Genomic DNA, 16,448 nt, shown 5'->3' with positions numbered 1-16,448 from the left:
GGTTACACGTGCCTGTGTATGGTCTACCAAGTAATGTTGGAACAGACGCCCTCATTGGACAGGACGGGATATTGTCCACGCCCTAACACGGCCGAACGCGTTCTGATTGGCTGAGAGAGGCGGGGCTAGAAGCACGGGGCTCCGTGGTCACGTTGAGTAGTGTCTGGTCCTGAGTTCTTTTTCAAATGTACTAGAACACGGGAGGGCGTAGCCTGTGTCCACACTTGTTGTGGCATATTTTGATTTGCCGTCTTAAGTGTAATAGCATCGCAATGATATTTAGTGTGGAATAGCTGCAGTTTATCAGTATATTGTAGGCTCTTTTGCTTAGTTCCACTTTCAGTTCTTTCACTACATTTTAGCAGGAGTACCCTTATTAATGCAGACAATAATTGAGACATTATCTGCTCTATGTCAGAATAAGAACAAACTTCATGATACCACGGTAGATGTGTGCGTTTTAACTCAAAGTACACTATGTCACAAACTTTTACCGAAACAAGTAAACATTTTATACAATTTTAATCAGCATCAAAATGAAACTCATATGACTAACAAAAAAACAACAACTCGTGCTTATTTTATTCTACTGTTATAACATGTATTTATTAAAATACCTCTGTTTCTGCTTATTGTAATCATCATACTCAGCAAAAGAAGAGTAGTGTTCATAGGAGAGTTGTCCTATAACATAATTGTAAAAATGTATTCTTAACCCTTGAATTGAAAAAATGAAAACTTTAGACATTTCTGAACTAACTTATCTGCTATTTTTTTCAGAATAGTTAGCTGACTGTTATCTTTTGTTTGAATTTTAATGTCTCCCCTTGACCAACTTTTGAAGACTGTGGACTTAAGGAATAAGAAATTATACGATTCCGAGTTGGATTCTGTTTTTATTTCTTAAAAAAAGAACACTTGCTGTTCTTTGCTTATTTATGTGCTAATTTTATCATGCAAACTATTTTTTAAACAACCGTGAGTTTAGTTGAAAACTTAAAATCACAAGCTAATGCATTTTATACACAATGAAAAAGACAAGTATGTACATAATCTCCATCAATTTTTTTATTGGCAATAAAAATGCTCTTTTTTTGTCGACTCATTTCATGAGCCATGGATAGCAATCACCGCATGCCTATTTCTGCTGCGCGTTTATCTCGTACCTACGGCACTGAGAGTCCCATGCATGCACAGTTCAACGTGCTCTCAGTACGGTGACGTCACCTGATGTTCTTCCCCTCTCTGAAGGCACGCGGCAGACGGGGTGGTTGTTCAGTCCCAGTAAACAGTGCAGATGTAGGGCACATGCCTGTGAGAACATTGGTATTATTACCATAATAACACAGTTGTCTATATTTAAAGTAGATTAATTGTGCCTGAATACACCTAGATAGCAACAAAGAAGGGTTTAAAGTTTCAAAAATGCAAAATAGCCTAGTATCGATTAAAATAAAGGAACATGTTTGTTTGTTTTTGAGGTGATTTGGCAAACCATATATGGTTGTAATTATAATAAAATGAACAATAAAGAACATTTATAACACACTGATGTGAACTTGATAAAAAACGCCAAAATCTATTTTAAGTGCAAGTAAAAGGAAGACATACATTTCCAAGAAGCCAGTCGTGTTGTTTATAAAATGAACTTATGCCAACTAGTTTTAAATAGTCTAAACTCTTCCTTGTTGAAATGTTCTACTTTCTTCTTCAGTCACTGGTTTACTTGGTCACGCTGCCATTGGTTGGTTTGCACTTGGCTTGTATGAGCTTCTTTTTTGGAAAAAATAAAAAAAATGAAAAAAACCGCAACAGATTTTTGTGCAGCTTTGGAGTTTGAGAATACTGACCCCTTAATGATTGTGCTGTACACAAGGAAACATGCATACACAGCACGTCCTGTCTGCTTGATTTGGAAAGCCCTTGCTCATTATCTTTGCATTAATGATTGAATTGTCAGATTTATATTGCTGCTGCTTTAAAAATGTGTTTACATCTGACTGGTTGGATGTGAGCTTGGATTTGCAGCATTTCATTGGCTGAGCGGTGCTCAGCCGTCTGGCCAATAGTTTGGTGTGTGTGTTTGGCAGCAGCTACAGGCAGGTGCTTGTGTCCAAATCTTGTGCAGATAAGAACATTTTACTGCATTGACTTGTTTACCAGTTTATTGAACATTTGCGACGAGAATTTCAATGTGTCACCACAGTTGGCAAATTCTACACTCACTAATGTGTCGACGTGAAGATAAATTTGATGTCAAGCTTTAGATGAAATTGTTGTATTTAACATGTTAACAGTTAAATGTTATAGCAGCAAAATGTTCTGTCTTTAAGAAAGCCCTGAACGGTGCCTACTTTGGGTGCATGAAGTTATAAATACATTTGCTTGATCAAATGTGCACATGGGAGCGAATAGTCAGTGTGGGAAATGCGGACGTGCAGATTTAAATGTTAGTAGTCTCAAATATGTCCACTAGATGGTAGCATTTCCCAGCATTCTTAACACTCACTAACATGACTGAAGAAGAATATATCCTTAACTACCCCACGAGTGTGTACCATTTACATCAATTACAGACTGTAATAGACTGTATAGTCTATGGTGTGTCTGTAATAGACTGTATAGTCTAAGACTGGTGTGTCTGTAATTGATGTTACACATAGCCGTGGGCTGAAATACACATGCATGCACAAACCAGATCCTATGGACAGTGGTGATTCTAGAGTCCGTTGGGGCCCTATAGGCAAAAATTTAATACGGGGGCCCTACCACCAGCCTTCAACAGTGCAATGCGAGTGAATGCTGTCAGATGGGGCCCCCTTAGGGAGGTTTTCTACTGCCATTGCGAAATCTTCACATTTTGGGTTGCTGCTTTGGTTCAAAGTTTGTAAGCACTCTGGGGGCCCCCACATGGTCTTGGGCCCCAAGCAGTTGCCTGCCTTGCTTATTGACCAGCAGCAGCAGCGCCCCTGCCTATATGGACACACACTAATGGAGAGATGTCATGAGTGAGGGGCTGCACATGAAAGAGCGGCCGATGCTTATTTTGTGTTTATTGTTTGTATTTAATGGTGGACGTTTGTAGAGAGCACAGTTCACCGAAGTAAAATTCCTTGTGTGTGTAAGCATACATGGCCAATAAAGCTGATTCTGATTCTGATATGAATGCTTCTTTGGACCCCTGCCCATATTTTTTTATTTTCTTTTTCCAGATTGTATTCTTCTAACAGGAGAAATTACAGTTGAGCTAGTGTGTCTAATGTAGTGTTGTTCGGTTAAAGGTGGATCTATATTAAATCAGGGTGCAGCGCTGTATTTGTGGGCTTTTCTGTCTAACGCTGTCGAAACGGCCCTTTTTTGTAAAGCCGACCAATGCGGAAGTCGCTGTCAGTGCACCATCTCTTTTCTCTTCCTGTTTAGGCTGACGAACGCGGAAGTCGCTGTCAGTGCACCATCTCTTTTCTCTTCCTGATTATGCCACCGCGACTCCCGCCGGAGGGAGTAGGTAGGTACCACTTTAAGGATAGGGCGTATCCACTTTTGAAGAATTAGGAAATGCGATGATGTTTGTAAGAAGAAGTCCCTCCTTTTACTTTAGTTTGACAACACTTACTGCCGACCGTCTCCGGTAAGACACACCATCCCCCGGAACCTCCGGCCAACTACGGTCCTGTCCGTCAATGGCTGATTCAACAACCGTCTCTCGTAAGTTTCCTTTTTCTTTTAAACATCTTGTGGAGTGGAAACGAAAGGTGTTGCAGTGCTGCAAAGTCAAACTCGTTCACACTTTGTCTGCCCAAACCTCCTCGGAAAAGTCTTTTGGAACGACCACAGTTTAGTCTTAACTCTGTAACCACGAACACCAGCTGAGCTTAAAGAAAGTGGAGGAAACCCTTCAAAACGAGGAGTAGAAAATACATGTTGAACATCTGTAAAAAGATAAATACAGGAACAAGTGATGAAAACTTCCACTGTTTAGCCAAGTCTATGTATTATTTAAACGTAGAAACTTTTAACACTAATTACAAAAGCCATTAATGATTAATTATTCTGTGTTAATCAATTTTGTTGTCATTGTAATTTATTTAAATACCAGGTTAGGTATTGATCTTAATCCTGTCAATTATTAACACATACACTTCAAATACGAATTAAGCCTTCTTAATAATGCAGCTGCCATACTTTCTAATTCCCCAGTTGCTGAAAAAGTGTCTTAACTTTTTGCACAAGTTTCATTGTTTAAAGTTACACTGTAATGTACATATTTGGATACAGTTGGGTTGGTATACTGAGACTGTAATTCATGGTCAGTTTGTCAGATGCATGAAGCATATATGACAGAATTTGATGGCAGTGTTAGTCAGTCTGTCTGCCTGCTTGACGATCCCATTTTGGTAGAAATTGCAGCAGTAGAAGTAAATCAGAAGCTTGATCCTAAGGCAGCTGGACTGGTCTGACTTTGGGGAAGCTTTGGCTCAGTTGGTAGAGTCGGTCATCTAAAGCTCCTGCGGCCACATGTCCGATGTGTCCTTGGGCAAGAAGCCCAAGTTGCTTCCGCAGCTTGGTCGGCAGCGTATGAATGGGATTCGTTACTTGGGATGGACACTTTACATAGCAACCCACTGCCATCAGTGTGTGAATGGGTAGGTGTGACATGCGGTGTAAGTAGTAGTCAGGAAACTAGAAAAGCGTTCAACAAGCTCAAGTCCATTTTCCATTTATCTTTGGATCAAGCTTGGACTATACCATGACCGGGATGACCGAGATCCAAACAGAGACAACAATAAAAGTAATCCAACAGACTAAACTTCAGGAACTAAATAAAAAAAAAATGTAATTACAACACTCAGCGTATCTTAAAACATTTCAAACTGCATCAATATTGTATTGTAATTGATTTTGTACCATTCTGCCTCTGAGGATTCCAACCAACATTTTCGTGCTAAATGTCTCCCAGACGGCCGTGCATATATTGAAACACTGTGAGGTCCATTCATGTGTCAAAGAAGAGTGCTGCAGTGTGTCTCTCTGCTTCAATGAAAGCTTGAGTCAGTGCTCTATTTTAGTGTACGCTAATGATGCTTGGGTTTTTCTTCGTAACCTTTCAAAACACTGGGCCTGGTTCCATTTTCCACCAAGAGTCCAGAGGAGTCTGTGGCGTGCAAAAAGCCAAGCATGAGTCCTCATGTCTGTTTTATTAGAGCATACATGCAGCAGATTCACTTGGTGGAATCTTGATGAGCATAAAGTTGTGTCTCTAAATAGTTCACTCGATGCAGCGTGCATGTCAACATCTTGACACTTCATTTACAGTTTCAGGAGCTTCTTTTCGGTTTTCCATTTCTAAAAAGTTCTATTTGCAGCACTGTGAAAAGATTTAAACAACGGGCTTCAGCTTCGCTCTTTAAACGTGGCGCCAACGCTACTATTGCCTGGCCAATCAGACGTCACCTACGCTACGAGAGCCTGACCAATCAGACGTTCAGCTCTGCACGCGCCGCAGGCCCTGCCCCAAAAGTCCCCAGACCGTCAGAAAGTCCATAACCGACAGTAGAGTCTTTTATTGGGGTAGATTATTTACCCAAAACTACACTTTTTACCTGGGTACATTTGGCACATAGTTCTTCAAAAAGACTATAGTTCTGGGGGATAGTTCCTCCGGTCGAAACGGGCCTTATTGTGATCCAGCCCAACCCTGGTGTAAGTCGTAAAAATACTCCTGTTGGACAGGAAGTTTAACTTTCCCTTTTCTTGTAGTTTCTAGATAATTTACCTCCACAGGCCTGTAAATGTACCCTATAGCCATTTTCACATATGCACTCCTGAAAATATCTAAATCATTTCGGGGGGGGGGGGGTCTCCTATGGTAAGACGTGATGTAAAGAAACAAATGACGCAGAATTAGTGGTCGGAGGCAACAGAGTCTATCGCTAATACGATGCTATAATGACAATATTTACAATTCTACAATCCACTTAGCAGACGCTTTTATGAAAAGCGACGTACATCAGAGAGTAAGTACAACACTAATCCATTCATACACTGCCACCGAAGCAGCGGTGGTGGTGCCGCCTCTATATCGATGCTACGTGTAGCTAAACGGAAATACACTATCAACAAAAGGGCGGAGGAGAACATACTGATGAACAGAATACGTAATGCGTCCGTTTAAGTACGTGCACAGTCGCATGCATACAGTCTGTGCACTGACTCCAGTCACAGGATATAAAATGTCACTCCCCACTCCCATTGGTCTCGAGGTGAATTCCCCGGAGAATATCCTGCTGCGTTCTCACATCAGCTCACTCGGACGTGCTGCAGAACAAATACTAGGGGTCTGGCAGGAGAAACTCTGGGTGAAATATCAGGAGTTTTCTGCAAGTTTGAAAAGAAACTGATTATGAGTAGTAGGAACTTTTTTCATTTCATGTTTTCTTAACCACATTTCATTGTAGTCTTTCATAGAAGACATTAAAAACAGTGTAGCGAATCATTTTTCCAAGACACATACTTTCAGTTGAGTTCAACAGTTATTGCTCCAGATCACTCAGGTATTGATGAGGTTACATAAAAGATGAAGTCCATTACTCACATGTTGCTACATTATTGAAGCTGACGCAGTATGGAAGATCCTTTATTGCTGTGTCTCGGGGTCATTATAAGCAGCTATTCTTGCCTGACATGTAGAGAGAGGAGAAACTGTGTCATGATTAATGAGAGAGGTGATTTCAAAACTAATAGGAACATTGCTTCCAAGTGAAGTAATTCCTTGACAAAATAACAGCAAGATAAAACAGACTTTCATTTTGACACGGATGTTGTTATTTAAACATTGCAGCGCTTGCTCCTGGATTATTTGTTGGAATCTGTGCGCTCATAAAGGGCGCAGCGTTGGCTGATTCTTCTGGCAAAATTAGTTTCCGCTCCGTGATCATAAAGCAGAATGAGAATGCAGTTAAGCAACACAACAAGTGCACACTTGCTAACTTGCAGAGCTGTGTAAAGACAGAGGTACTCCTGTACATCATAGCAACTGAAGCAGTGCCCGAGAGAGGTTTCACTTATGTAAGAGCTCATTTGGCTGCTAAATGGATATTTGGTAGGGGGTTGAAATAGCAGAGCTGCTGTTGCTTGAACGTGGTGAGTTTGTGTCTCAGATTTGCTTTCTCAGCTGCTCATGATTCTTTGAATATGAGGAAACGGGTGAACCACAGGCGGCCTTTTAACCTAGCGTTGAGCTGCAGGCCACACATTCCTACCCTGATGTGTTGCCGTCATACAATATTTTGTGTCTGTCACCTCTTCTTGCATATTCTTGACTGACAGCTATGTGTTAATTTTTTTTACAGATTCACACATTGTAAAGAATTCGATTTTTTTTTTGTCAATCCTGAGTACCAATGAAATGAATCAAAAAGGAGAATAGAAAATGACATGTTTCCTGACTATCCTCTGTATTCAGTTTGCTAAAAACAAAAGCAAATTATTTATATGCAGATTGTTTTTCATGACATTTGGAGCCTCTGCAGCCAAACTATTCCACACTATAAGAAAGACTGTAATACACAATTATTATACCTCATCTGAACATTAGAAACCAAATAAGTTTGAATAGAAATACAGCGCAAACGCTAAGTGTAGTGTAGGCCTTTTTTTTCTCGAAATTTATTAGTTTTCAGTAGAGTACATGTCTTTCCTTTTAAATGTGACCAAACCCCAGTTTGTTCATGACTTTATACACATTAGAGCCCGTTCCTTTTTAAAGAGACAAAAATGTGACAGTCACAATAATCTGATTTGTTATGTTAAGTATGAGCTTAGGTACCACTGCAGGATTTACTCTAGCTTTAGCTTTAGCTTTGGCTAAAACTATTAGACATTCGAACATCTTCTAATTTTCCTCATAGGAGTGTAGACTGAAGGACCATGATGGGTTAATAGTTCTTATGTGGGCTGCATTGTTTGAACAATGTTTCGTTTAAGCCTTGTTGGTTTAGGTTACCATATTAGGAAACATTCACACTTATAATGAACATCTAGCTATTTGTATTCTGATGTCATATATGGGAGGGAAAAAAGTCTACAGAAAGGTTGGGACAATTTCAGTCAGGAACAGCATGTGAATGTTGAAATGGAAAGTAGGGCTGGATAAATCATCACAATTTTATCACTGATGCGATGAGAGTATTTTCAATAAACGCGAAAGTCTGCAATTTATAGCTGTGAATTAAGATTTCAGTCGTCCAGGTCATGGTTTATTCCAGGCTTGATCCAAAGGAAACTGGACTTGGTTGAAGATGTTGAAGGTGTTTTACCTCTCCTCTGAAAGTCTTCTTTAGTTCTGAACTAACTAGTAGATGGATGTTGGTCCAACCCAAGGACTAAACTCCCAAACATAAGCAAATCAATGTTGTCAATGCTATCCAGTGCAACAAGGAATGCAGGGATTTATACATTGGGGAGACTAAACAACCACTACACAAAGGCATGGCACAGGATTGGAGAGCCGGCTCTTCAGGACAGGATTCTGCTGTCCACTTACATGTGACGGACAAAGGACACTCTATTGAAGATGACAACTTGCATATCCCAGCCAGGGAAGACCATTTGTTCAAAACGGGGTGTCCACCTATGTTAAGGTGGAAAAACCATCCCTTAACCGAGGTCTTTCACCAACCTACAATGCTGTTTTGATTTTTCTACCAAAACAGCTGAAGCCCCAGTCCCACCTTGGAACATGGGAGCCCAACGTTCCACAGAGTGTTAACAAATGTAGATGAAACAAGGTCAACGACTCAGATAACCACTCTCATGTGAGTCATCGTTGACTCCACAGATGCTTACATTTCTAGCTCCGTCCGCCAGTTAGTTTAGAACTGAAGAAACCTTTTTGGAGGAAAGGTGAAAGATCTTCAACCAAGTCCAGTCACCTTTGGATCAAGCCTCGAACTCAAACAAGGCATGTTTTTCTAACATCATGTAGGCCCAATGTTTAGAAACTCAATGTTCAGTAGCTTTTCACTGACAAACACTCTCTATCTTGGATCCTCCATTGAGTCTGGGTTTTTTAAAACATTTTGGTGTCTTTTGTGTTCTTTTTGCCCAGATAGACATTGTTGTACAAAGGGAAGGCGAGGTTATTGACTCGCCAAACAGTGGTGAACATAAAGAAGTGGAACGGTTCCCACATCCTCTCTCTGCTTCCTAATAAGAGTCTGAAGAGAGTAATGGGATTACAAATAGAGAAGGATCCGATTACCAACTGAATGTAGCTGCCTGTTAAAGACAAAAGGCTAAAAGTCATGCAGCCAGAACTGATATCCCTCTGTGAAGGATTTAGCAAAGATGTGATTCTGAAAGTTTGAAACGATCTGGAAAGAAAAATGTAACAAAATGTCATTTAAAGACATAATGTGATTTCCGGGGTGTGCTGTCTTTTGCTGATATCAGCAGGGAGGAACATCCTCTTTTCTGACATCCCCTTCGACACTGTTGTGTTGTCATGTAATCTGATATAGTTGCAGGAACACAAAGTTCCAGATTTGAGTATTCCAATGGACCCAAGCAGTTATCAGTGGATATGCCTTTAATAATGGCTAACGCATTTCTACCATAAGTAGACGAAAAGACGAGCAGAGGTCCAAAAATGGGGGATTAAGACAAAAAAAACAACTAAAAAAAACTTTTGCCTTGGAAAAAGGTATGACAAGAAACTTGCTGTGTTTTGTTCTTCAGTTATTTTCCATCACAGATCAATCTCCCCGTCCGTGTTACAGGAGTGACATTAATAAACTTCATACAAACACAACTCACGGAGTAAATCCCCATAAAGAACAGCAGGAAATTAAACTCCTCCAACAGTAATGCTGACTTATTCTGCCCGGGCTTGGCTCCAATGGATGCTTCAGATGAAGGATTTGACAGTGCAGACAGAAACACTTTGGCAGGTACTGCTATGGGAAAACCTCTCTCTCGAGTGTTCGTCGTGATGTTGAGGTGTTTGGCCAAGAGCCAATCACCTTTGTCCATTGTCCACAATACTGAGGACAGCTGCAGTGTAAGACTTGTTCTCCTGTGGCGGTAGCTGAGGCAGTTTGAAAGTATCTTGTCCGACCTGAAATCTGATAATCCAGAGAATCATGAATCATGCAACCTTGTCTTTACCACAGGATACTGTTATGTACACTTGGCATATATTTCTTGCGCCCAGGATAAGTTTTCATAAGCCCTTTTCACACATGCACTGCACTGTTGAATATTTTCTTTGCTCTTGGATATTTTTTGGTATTTTCTCGGTGGGCTTTCATCCTGATTTTTTCATTCTGACCTGCAGCCTGTTAAAATGTTTCACTAAAAATGTAAAATGTGTATTCTGTGCCAATATTTTTTCCCACCCCAACGACATCAGGTCTGTTGTGAAAAGCAATTCCTTGGAAATGTTCATGGCCCTGATGTGCTGAAATTACACTTAAAACTGTCTGGAGTTCATGTATGAATGGGGCTATAAACTTTTAACAAAAGTTAAAATCTTATTTCTTTCTTATCTTCTACAGTTAATCTTTAGCTGACTTTTTTTTCATACATTTTGCAACACTGTCGCAACATAACCAAAATACTTTTTGTTAAAGGGATTGTTTGCTGATTTTGAACCTCATTTCCTGTGTTAGGTAGGAAGTGGTAGCACGGCCTGCAGCTGTTGCAGATGTTCTAAATGTCTCTGTTGTGCAGATTGACATTTTTCAGCGCTATAGCACGATCGATTGAGGTTTAATTTTTCCAAAAGAAACCACAAGCTATTGCCATACCTCTTTAAGGGAAGTGTATTTTGGCCCTGTTGACAGACAGACATCGGCACATCAGCATAAAATGTGACATGAACCAATGTCAGTATCTGATGTGTATTTGTTGTGCCAAATCAATTTAATGCTGGCATCTACAACATCTGACTACTGATACAGAGAAGAGGTTTTTATTGGGCAGATGAAGTCCTCTGTTGAGCAAGGTAGGGGTTACTGCCCTTTGTGATGTCATGAAGGGAAAATCTCCAAACGGTCTGTTTGAGCACACATTTTCTGAAAAGTGGAGCAGACAAAAGACGGAGAGAGTGGACTTTCTCATAATTGGAGGGTTTGTAGACAAGCTGGAGACACATATTAGTGTTTGTAAAACATGACATTTGACTTTTAAATTTAAAAAAAAAGTAATGCTGGGATTATCTGATAGAAGAGGACAACTTCACAGGATCGGACTAGATTTTAACTTTCACTTCCTGTTTCAAAATTCATCACCCAGCCCTAATTATATCCTCACACAGCTGTGGCACAAAGTATCTATGCAAAGATATCACCAAAGCCTTAAAGTTGCATTTTATTCGTATGGAAATAAGATTGAAACAACCTGTGCTGTGCCTCAGATATTATTCTGAAAACGTTTATCACCAAGAGATTAATGACTCATTAAATCCTCCTCAAGGACTCTTTATAATCCAGAATCTTTTTTGCCCATATCTCTAATTTGCTGGTTTGACGGTAAAGAGAGGCATGATGGGAATGTGCCAGTGTGTTGGTCTCTACATGCACCCAGCAGCAGTCGTCCACAGGATGGTCAGCAGGCAGACAATGCTCTCTATCAGTGTGTTTTCAGTCTGGTGCACCAGAGGACCGGGACAATGAGAGAGCACAGATCTGCCTGTATACATCAAGAGGCACATGTTAGGTATGCAGACACATAAACACGGAGCGGTGGTAGGCAGGAACATGTGATTGGATATGTGTGAGACTCTGTTTAAACTGTTATCAGTCTCTCTCTCTCTCTGAATATATATGCATGTGTGTGTGTGTGTGTCTCTTACACACACACAGTCACACACTGATGTGAACAGGAGAACAGACAAAAGCTCCGTTGTGTGTCGGGCTGGAATGTCTCACGTGGTGCTCAAACAGCAGAGCCAGGGGAGGTCTCCCCTGTGACTGAGCACAGGTCACAGTCCGCCCTTTGACCGTCGACCTTATCAGTCTCAGGAAGACGGGTCGAAAATGTAATTCAATCAAATCAGAAAAGACAAATCTTTAAGCCTTTTCCTATTCAAAGTCTTGTTTCATTCACTTTATTTAGTCAAGAAAAAACTTAATTTTCCTCTTAAAAGTGAAGATTCTTCTTCCTTTCGTTGTCATTTAGGATAATAAAATGAACGCCTTGAATTTAGGACAGTTGGTCGGACAAAACAAGAGATCTGAGAAGATGTGATGACTGTTACTTTGAGCTGTACCCTTAAAATAACAAATATTATTTGTAGGGCTGGGAATCTTTGGGTGTCTCACGATTCAATTCAGAGTCTATTTACGATTTAAAACGATTCTGGATTCATGGATCCTTGGATTCAAAGTCTATTTATGAATTAGTGCATACTTCAGGATCTACTCCAGTCATCTGTGAGACTGGCTGAATTTATTGTTGCTCTATTTGGCATTCTACTGAGTTAAAGAGCTAAACTTAGCACTTAGCAGGGAGTGACTGATTATTAGCCCAAAAAAATAAATAATCGATTTTTGGAAGTTATGAATTGATTTAAAATCTTAGGAGAAGAATCTCGATTTTTACAAAAATCTTTTTTTTTGTCCCACCTCTAATTATTTGACTCTTCAAATGAGGACTCATGGCTCAGTAGTAGAGTTCGTCTTTCAAACGGAAGGTCAGGGTTTGACCCCGAGCTCCTGCAGCCACATGTCCGATGTGTCCTAAAGCGAGACTCTTAACCCCAAGTTGCTCCCCCTGCTGCATCAGCGACGTATGAATGGGATTAGCTACTTCTGATGGACTTTTAATACAACAGCCATCAGACGAAACATTCAATATATTGACCAATATTTTATATGAAGATATTAACTATAAAGAAAAAGAGCTCAGACCTTGAAATGTGTCTGAACCTAGTTTGAGTTAGTAATGAGGATCAGTATGGCGAGCTGCACCTAGCACCCTTCCCAACAAGTGTTGTGGCACCCTGATGGGTCTAAAGTCCGGTGTGTGGGTGGGTGGGCAGATGGGAGTGGGAGAGTGGGAGTTGTAAAGTGAATGGTGTACTTGCTCTTCTTTCCGTCATCAGACAAAAAAGATAACCATGCTACTAGTAAGGTGTAATCTTCAAAGCAGTCTTTAATGAACAACTTCTGTACGATCCTTCATTCATGTCTTACTTTGTGATCACTTTGCCTTTTCACTCTCAGCTTCTGAGATTAAATAAACTGTTAAGGAGGGAGGGGTGGGGTGGGGGGAGGGGGGCACCTTGTGTTGAATCAAGCAGTTAGAGGACAGAGACAGCAGCAGACTCGATTGATCCAGGAAGGGAAAATGAAATCTCAGTCATGTAGCAGCTGATGCGATTTAAATCCCCTCAGCTGCTCAGCGAGGGTATCCGGTTGCATTCAAGGGCATTCAAAACATCCAGCGTTTTTTTTTTTTTTTTTCTCTTTACAGTAATAATCAAATGAATCGTGTTTTTTTTTTTTTTCTTTACAGTAATAATCAAATGAATCGTGTTTTTTTTTTCTTTACAGTAATAATCAAATGAATCGTGTTTTTTTCTTTTTTCTTTACAGTAATAATCAAATGAATCGTGTTTTTTTTTTTCTCCATTCCAGCGGGTGCGACAACAGAAAAAGGCAGCAACCACCCAGACTACACCGCGTTCGTCCTGCTCCCCGTTTTCTTCCTGCTGGGCCTGCTCGGCGTGGTCATCTGCCACGTGTTGAAGAGGAAGGGGTACCGCTGCACCACTGAGGCCCACGATGGGGAGGAGGAGTGTGTGGAGGAGGAGGAGAAAGACCTGGAGCTGGGAGGAGGTGAGGACATCAGAAGGGAGTAGGAGACTCTTCGGTGTTGAAATGCGATCTGACATGGCAGACGTGTTAAGTGTAAGACGATGTGTCATTGTGTTGGACATCATTACAACCGGATTAATGTGCTTATTGCATCTATGGACTCATATACAGAACACACCCACGATTGTTGCTCTACACGTTTTGTTTTGAGCAGATGGAAAAGAGATTAGAGAACATAAAGGAAGGAAATGACAAGAGGTTGACGAAAGAGAAGTTACATTTTGCTTTTAATAACAGCAACAGCAATTAGAACCTTTTAATAAAGTGCTTTTACAAGGGCTGCAAATCAACAAATAAATACAATCAAAGGCAAAAATAAGATAAAAAACAATAAAGGCTTTTTTCAGCTGCACATAGGTCCGATGTCGTGATGAGGGTTTAGGCATATTTGCACTTCTGCATTGGCTCCACTTTTCAACCCCGGAGGTTGCCGCTTGATTTTATCGCAGATATTAATCGATTTATTCACTTGTCAAATATCGTTTCATTTGAGCATCCTTGTAGTTGGTAGCAGTTCTCTTTCTGGCCGTCACCAGCAGAGTATATGGATTACAAACAAGCATTATCACTCTCCAGAGTGTCAAACGGTGATGAACGTACATGCACTTTCCTGTTGAGTGACCATCTTGTCTTCATTGTAAATCTGTTTCACAAGTGTTTGATCCGCATTCGAGCGATCAACACAATAAATGTGTATATTTCTATCTACCTCTACAGACAGAAAAATATCGGCCATGTATCGGTATAAGATTTTTTTTCCCCCTCCCTAATATTGGCATCGGCCCCAAAAATCTCATATCGGTCTGGCCCTAGAAAACACATCATCGAGCAGTGTCTTTTTTCTGAACAATCGTGCTCTCCAGGATGTGTTTTTAAAACCCTGAAATCGGCTAGCATAGCACGTTCTAGTTCCTCAGTCACCTGTCTGAGGTCTGTGGTTTACTCAAGCTACAGATAGCTCAGTGTGCCAGTTCTCCGAGTCTAAGCCAATAGCAGCATAACTAGGAGCTGGTCCATTCCTGCGGCACTATAAACAAATAGATGTGAGGCTATGCATAACATTGGTCAATGTTTCAAGAAAGAGGTGAAGTGCAAAAATGAAACAAGGGTAGGTAGCTGGCTTCACCTGACTGTGTCAACATGGCGTGAACTCTTTTTTTAACCTACAATAAATCCAGACTTTTGCAAGTTTGCTAACACTCAGATTACGGTAACGATGAAATTGCCAATAAATAGGTAGCTCTATCAAGGATCCAGATGTCCTCAACATTTCTCCATCTTCGCTTTTTACAGCAGCACACACATTTGAAAAAATTCCAATCAAATTAAACATTAACTCGAGATCAGTATCTGACCTGACTCTCGTCACTCAACCCCACCGTGTGTGCTGCTAAGTTTCACTAAATGGAAAAACACACGCAGAGGAAGGGAGAAGTTGTTTTCCAAATAACTCTCGTCACGTGATAGTGAATCTCAAGGTCAGCCATCGCACTTCTGCGTTCCCACCTGCCCTCCCTCAGCAACAGTCATGAACTAAATTCCTGGACTTAATGAATTTGCTGGATGCCAGGTACTGAAGGAGCTGAGTGATGTGAGTAAAAAAAAAAAAAAATACACCAGTTTGATTCCAAATGGCACCTCCCTTTGTGGGGCACAGTCACATGGAGGTTAAGTGAAAACATGGTCCATCCTAATTTTAAGCAACAACGGCCACTTTTTATTTTACAACTAAATACTCACCATTACCTCTTTCAGGACAAATAAATTCAGATGCATGATTTTCAGAGTAAAATATTTCAATGCTATGAATTCAGTGGTGTTTAAATTTCAGTATTCAACATTCAGTGGCTGTTAAAATTCAAATAATTACGTCTCTTATTTGCTTCCAAACTGCACACAAGTTAAATGCTTTTTATTTTTTCTTAAACAAAAAGTAAAACATGCGTATGTAAGATTCATCAGCAGAAAAATCAGAAACAGAATCTCTGAAAAAAAATAAATAATGATATGCTAAGTTGTAGTTATTTCAAACGAATCCATTGAACAGTGTCTGTCTTTTTAAGGAGTGGAGGCCCGATGGAAACCGGGGAGAAGTTTCTCACTCACATCAGTCATGCTGTGACTCAACCCCTGCCGTGTTATGTAATGTAAATCCTCCTCCTTCCCCTTGGCTCGCAATGATAACTGCCGACGATGCTTTCTAAACTGACGTCGACTCCTTCGGTTGTGAATCCTCTTCTGTGAGGATTTTTGTTTTATGCATTAGAGCAGAGGGAGAGCAAAGAAGGGAGGCGGTTGAAGCATAGTTACTAAGAGTCCATTTTCTCCTATGGTGACCAAAGCCCCTCCATTACATCCAACCCTGTATCAACCCAAGTTGTAAAGTTCAGCAGGTTTTGGAGAATTACGGACGTAAATCTGGTTTCTCTTTTGAGTGTGAGCTCTCTGCCAAGCAGCACAATAGCCACGAGTGCTCCGGGGTTTTTCCCCCGCTGTCTCAGTCAACAGGGCCCAACCCTTTCTCTCTCATACAGTACAAGGAAACAAAAGAGCAGGGAAAAAAAACCCCAA

At 40.6% G+C, this 16,448-nt stretch overlaps 1 protein-coding gene across 4 annotated transcripts in view; it reads left to right on the top strand.

The window, feature by feature from the left end:
* The first annotated feature begins 3,477 nt into the window (after positions 1-3,477).
* Positions 3,478-16,448, top strand: part of rell1 (RELT like 1) — a 29,650-nt gene continuing 16,679 nt past the window's right edge. Inside the window, exons 1-2 of one of the 4 annotated variants that reach the window (XM_061030970.1) lie at positions 3,478-3,705; positions 13,638-13,838. In XM_061030970.1, coding sequence (XP_060886953.1) covers positions 3,681-3,705; positions 13,638-13,838 — 226 coding nt within the window. In that variant the 5' untranslated portion in view covers positions 3,478-3,680. The remainder of the gene's footprint in view (positions 3,706-13,637; positions 13,839-16,448) is intronic. The other 3 variants (XM_061030968.1, XM_061030967.1, XM_061030969.1) reach the window with 3 other exon arrangements.

The sequence above is a fragment of the Labrus mixtus genome, chromosome 23, assembly GCF_963584025.1.
Source record: "Labrus mixtus chromosome 23, fLabMix1.1, whole genome shotgun sequence".
In the NCBI taxonomy this organism is placed as follows: domain Eukaryota; kingdom Metazoa; phylum Chordata; class Actinopteri; order Labriformes; family Labridae; genus Labrus; species Labrus mixtus.
The sequence above is the reverse complement of the archived record's forward strand: the minus strand, read 5'-3'. Positions and strand labels throughout refer to the sequence as shown.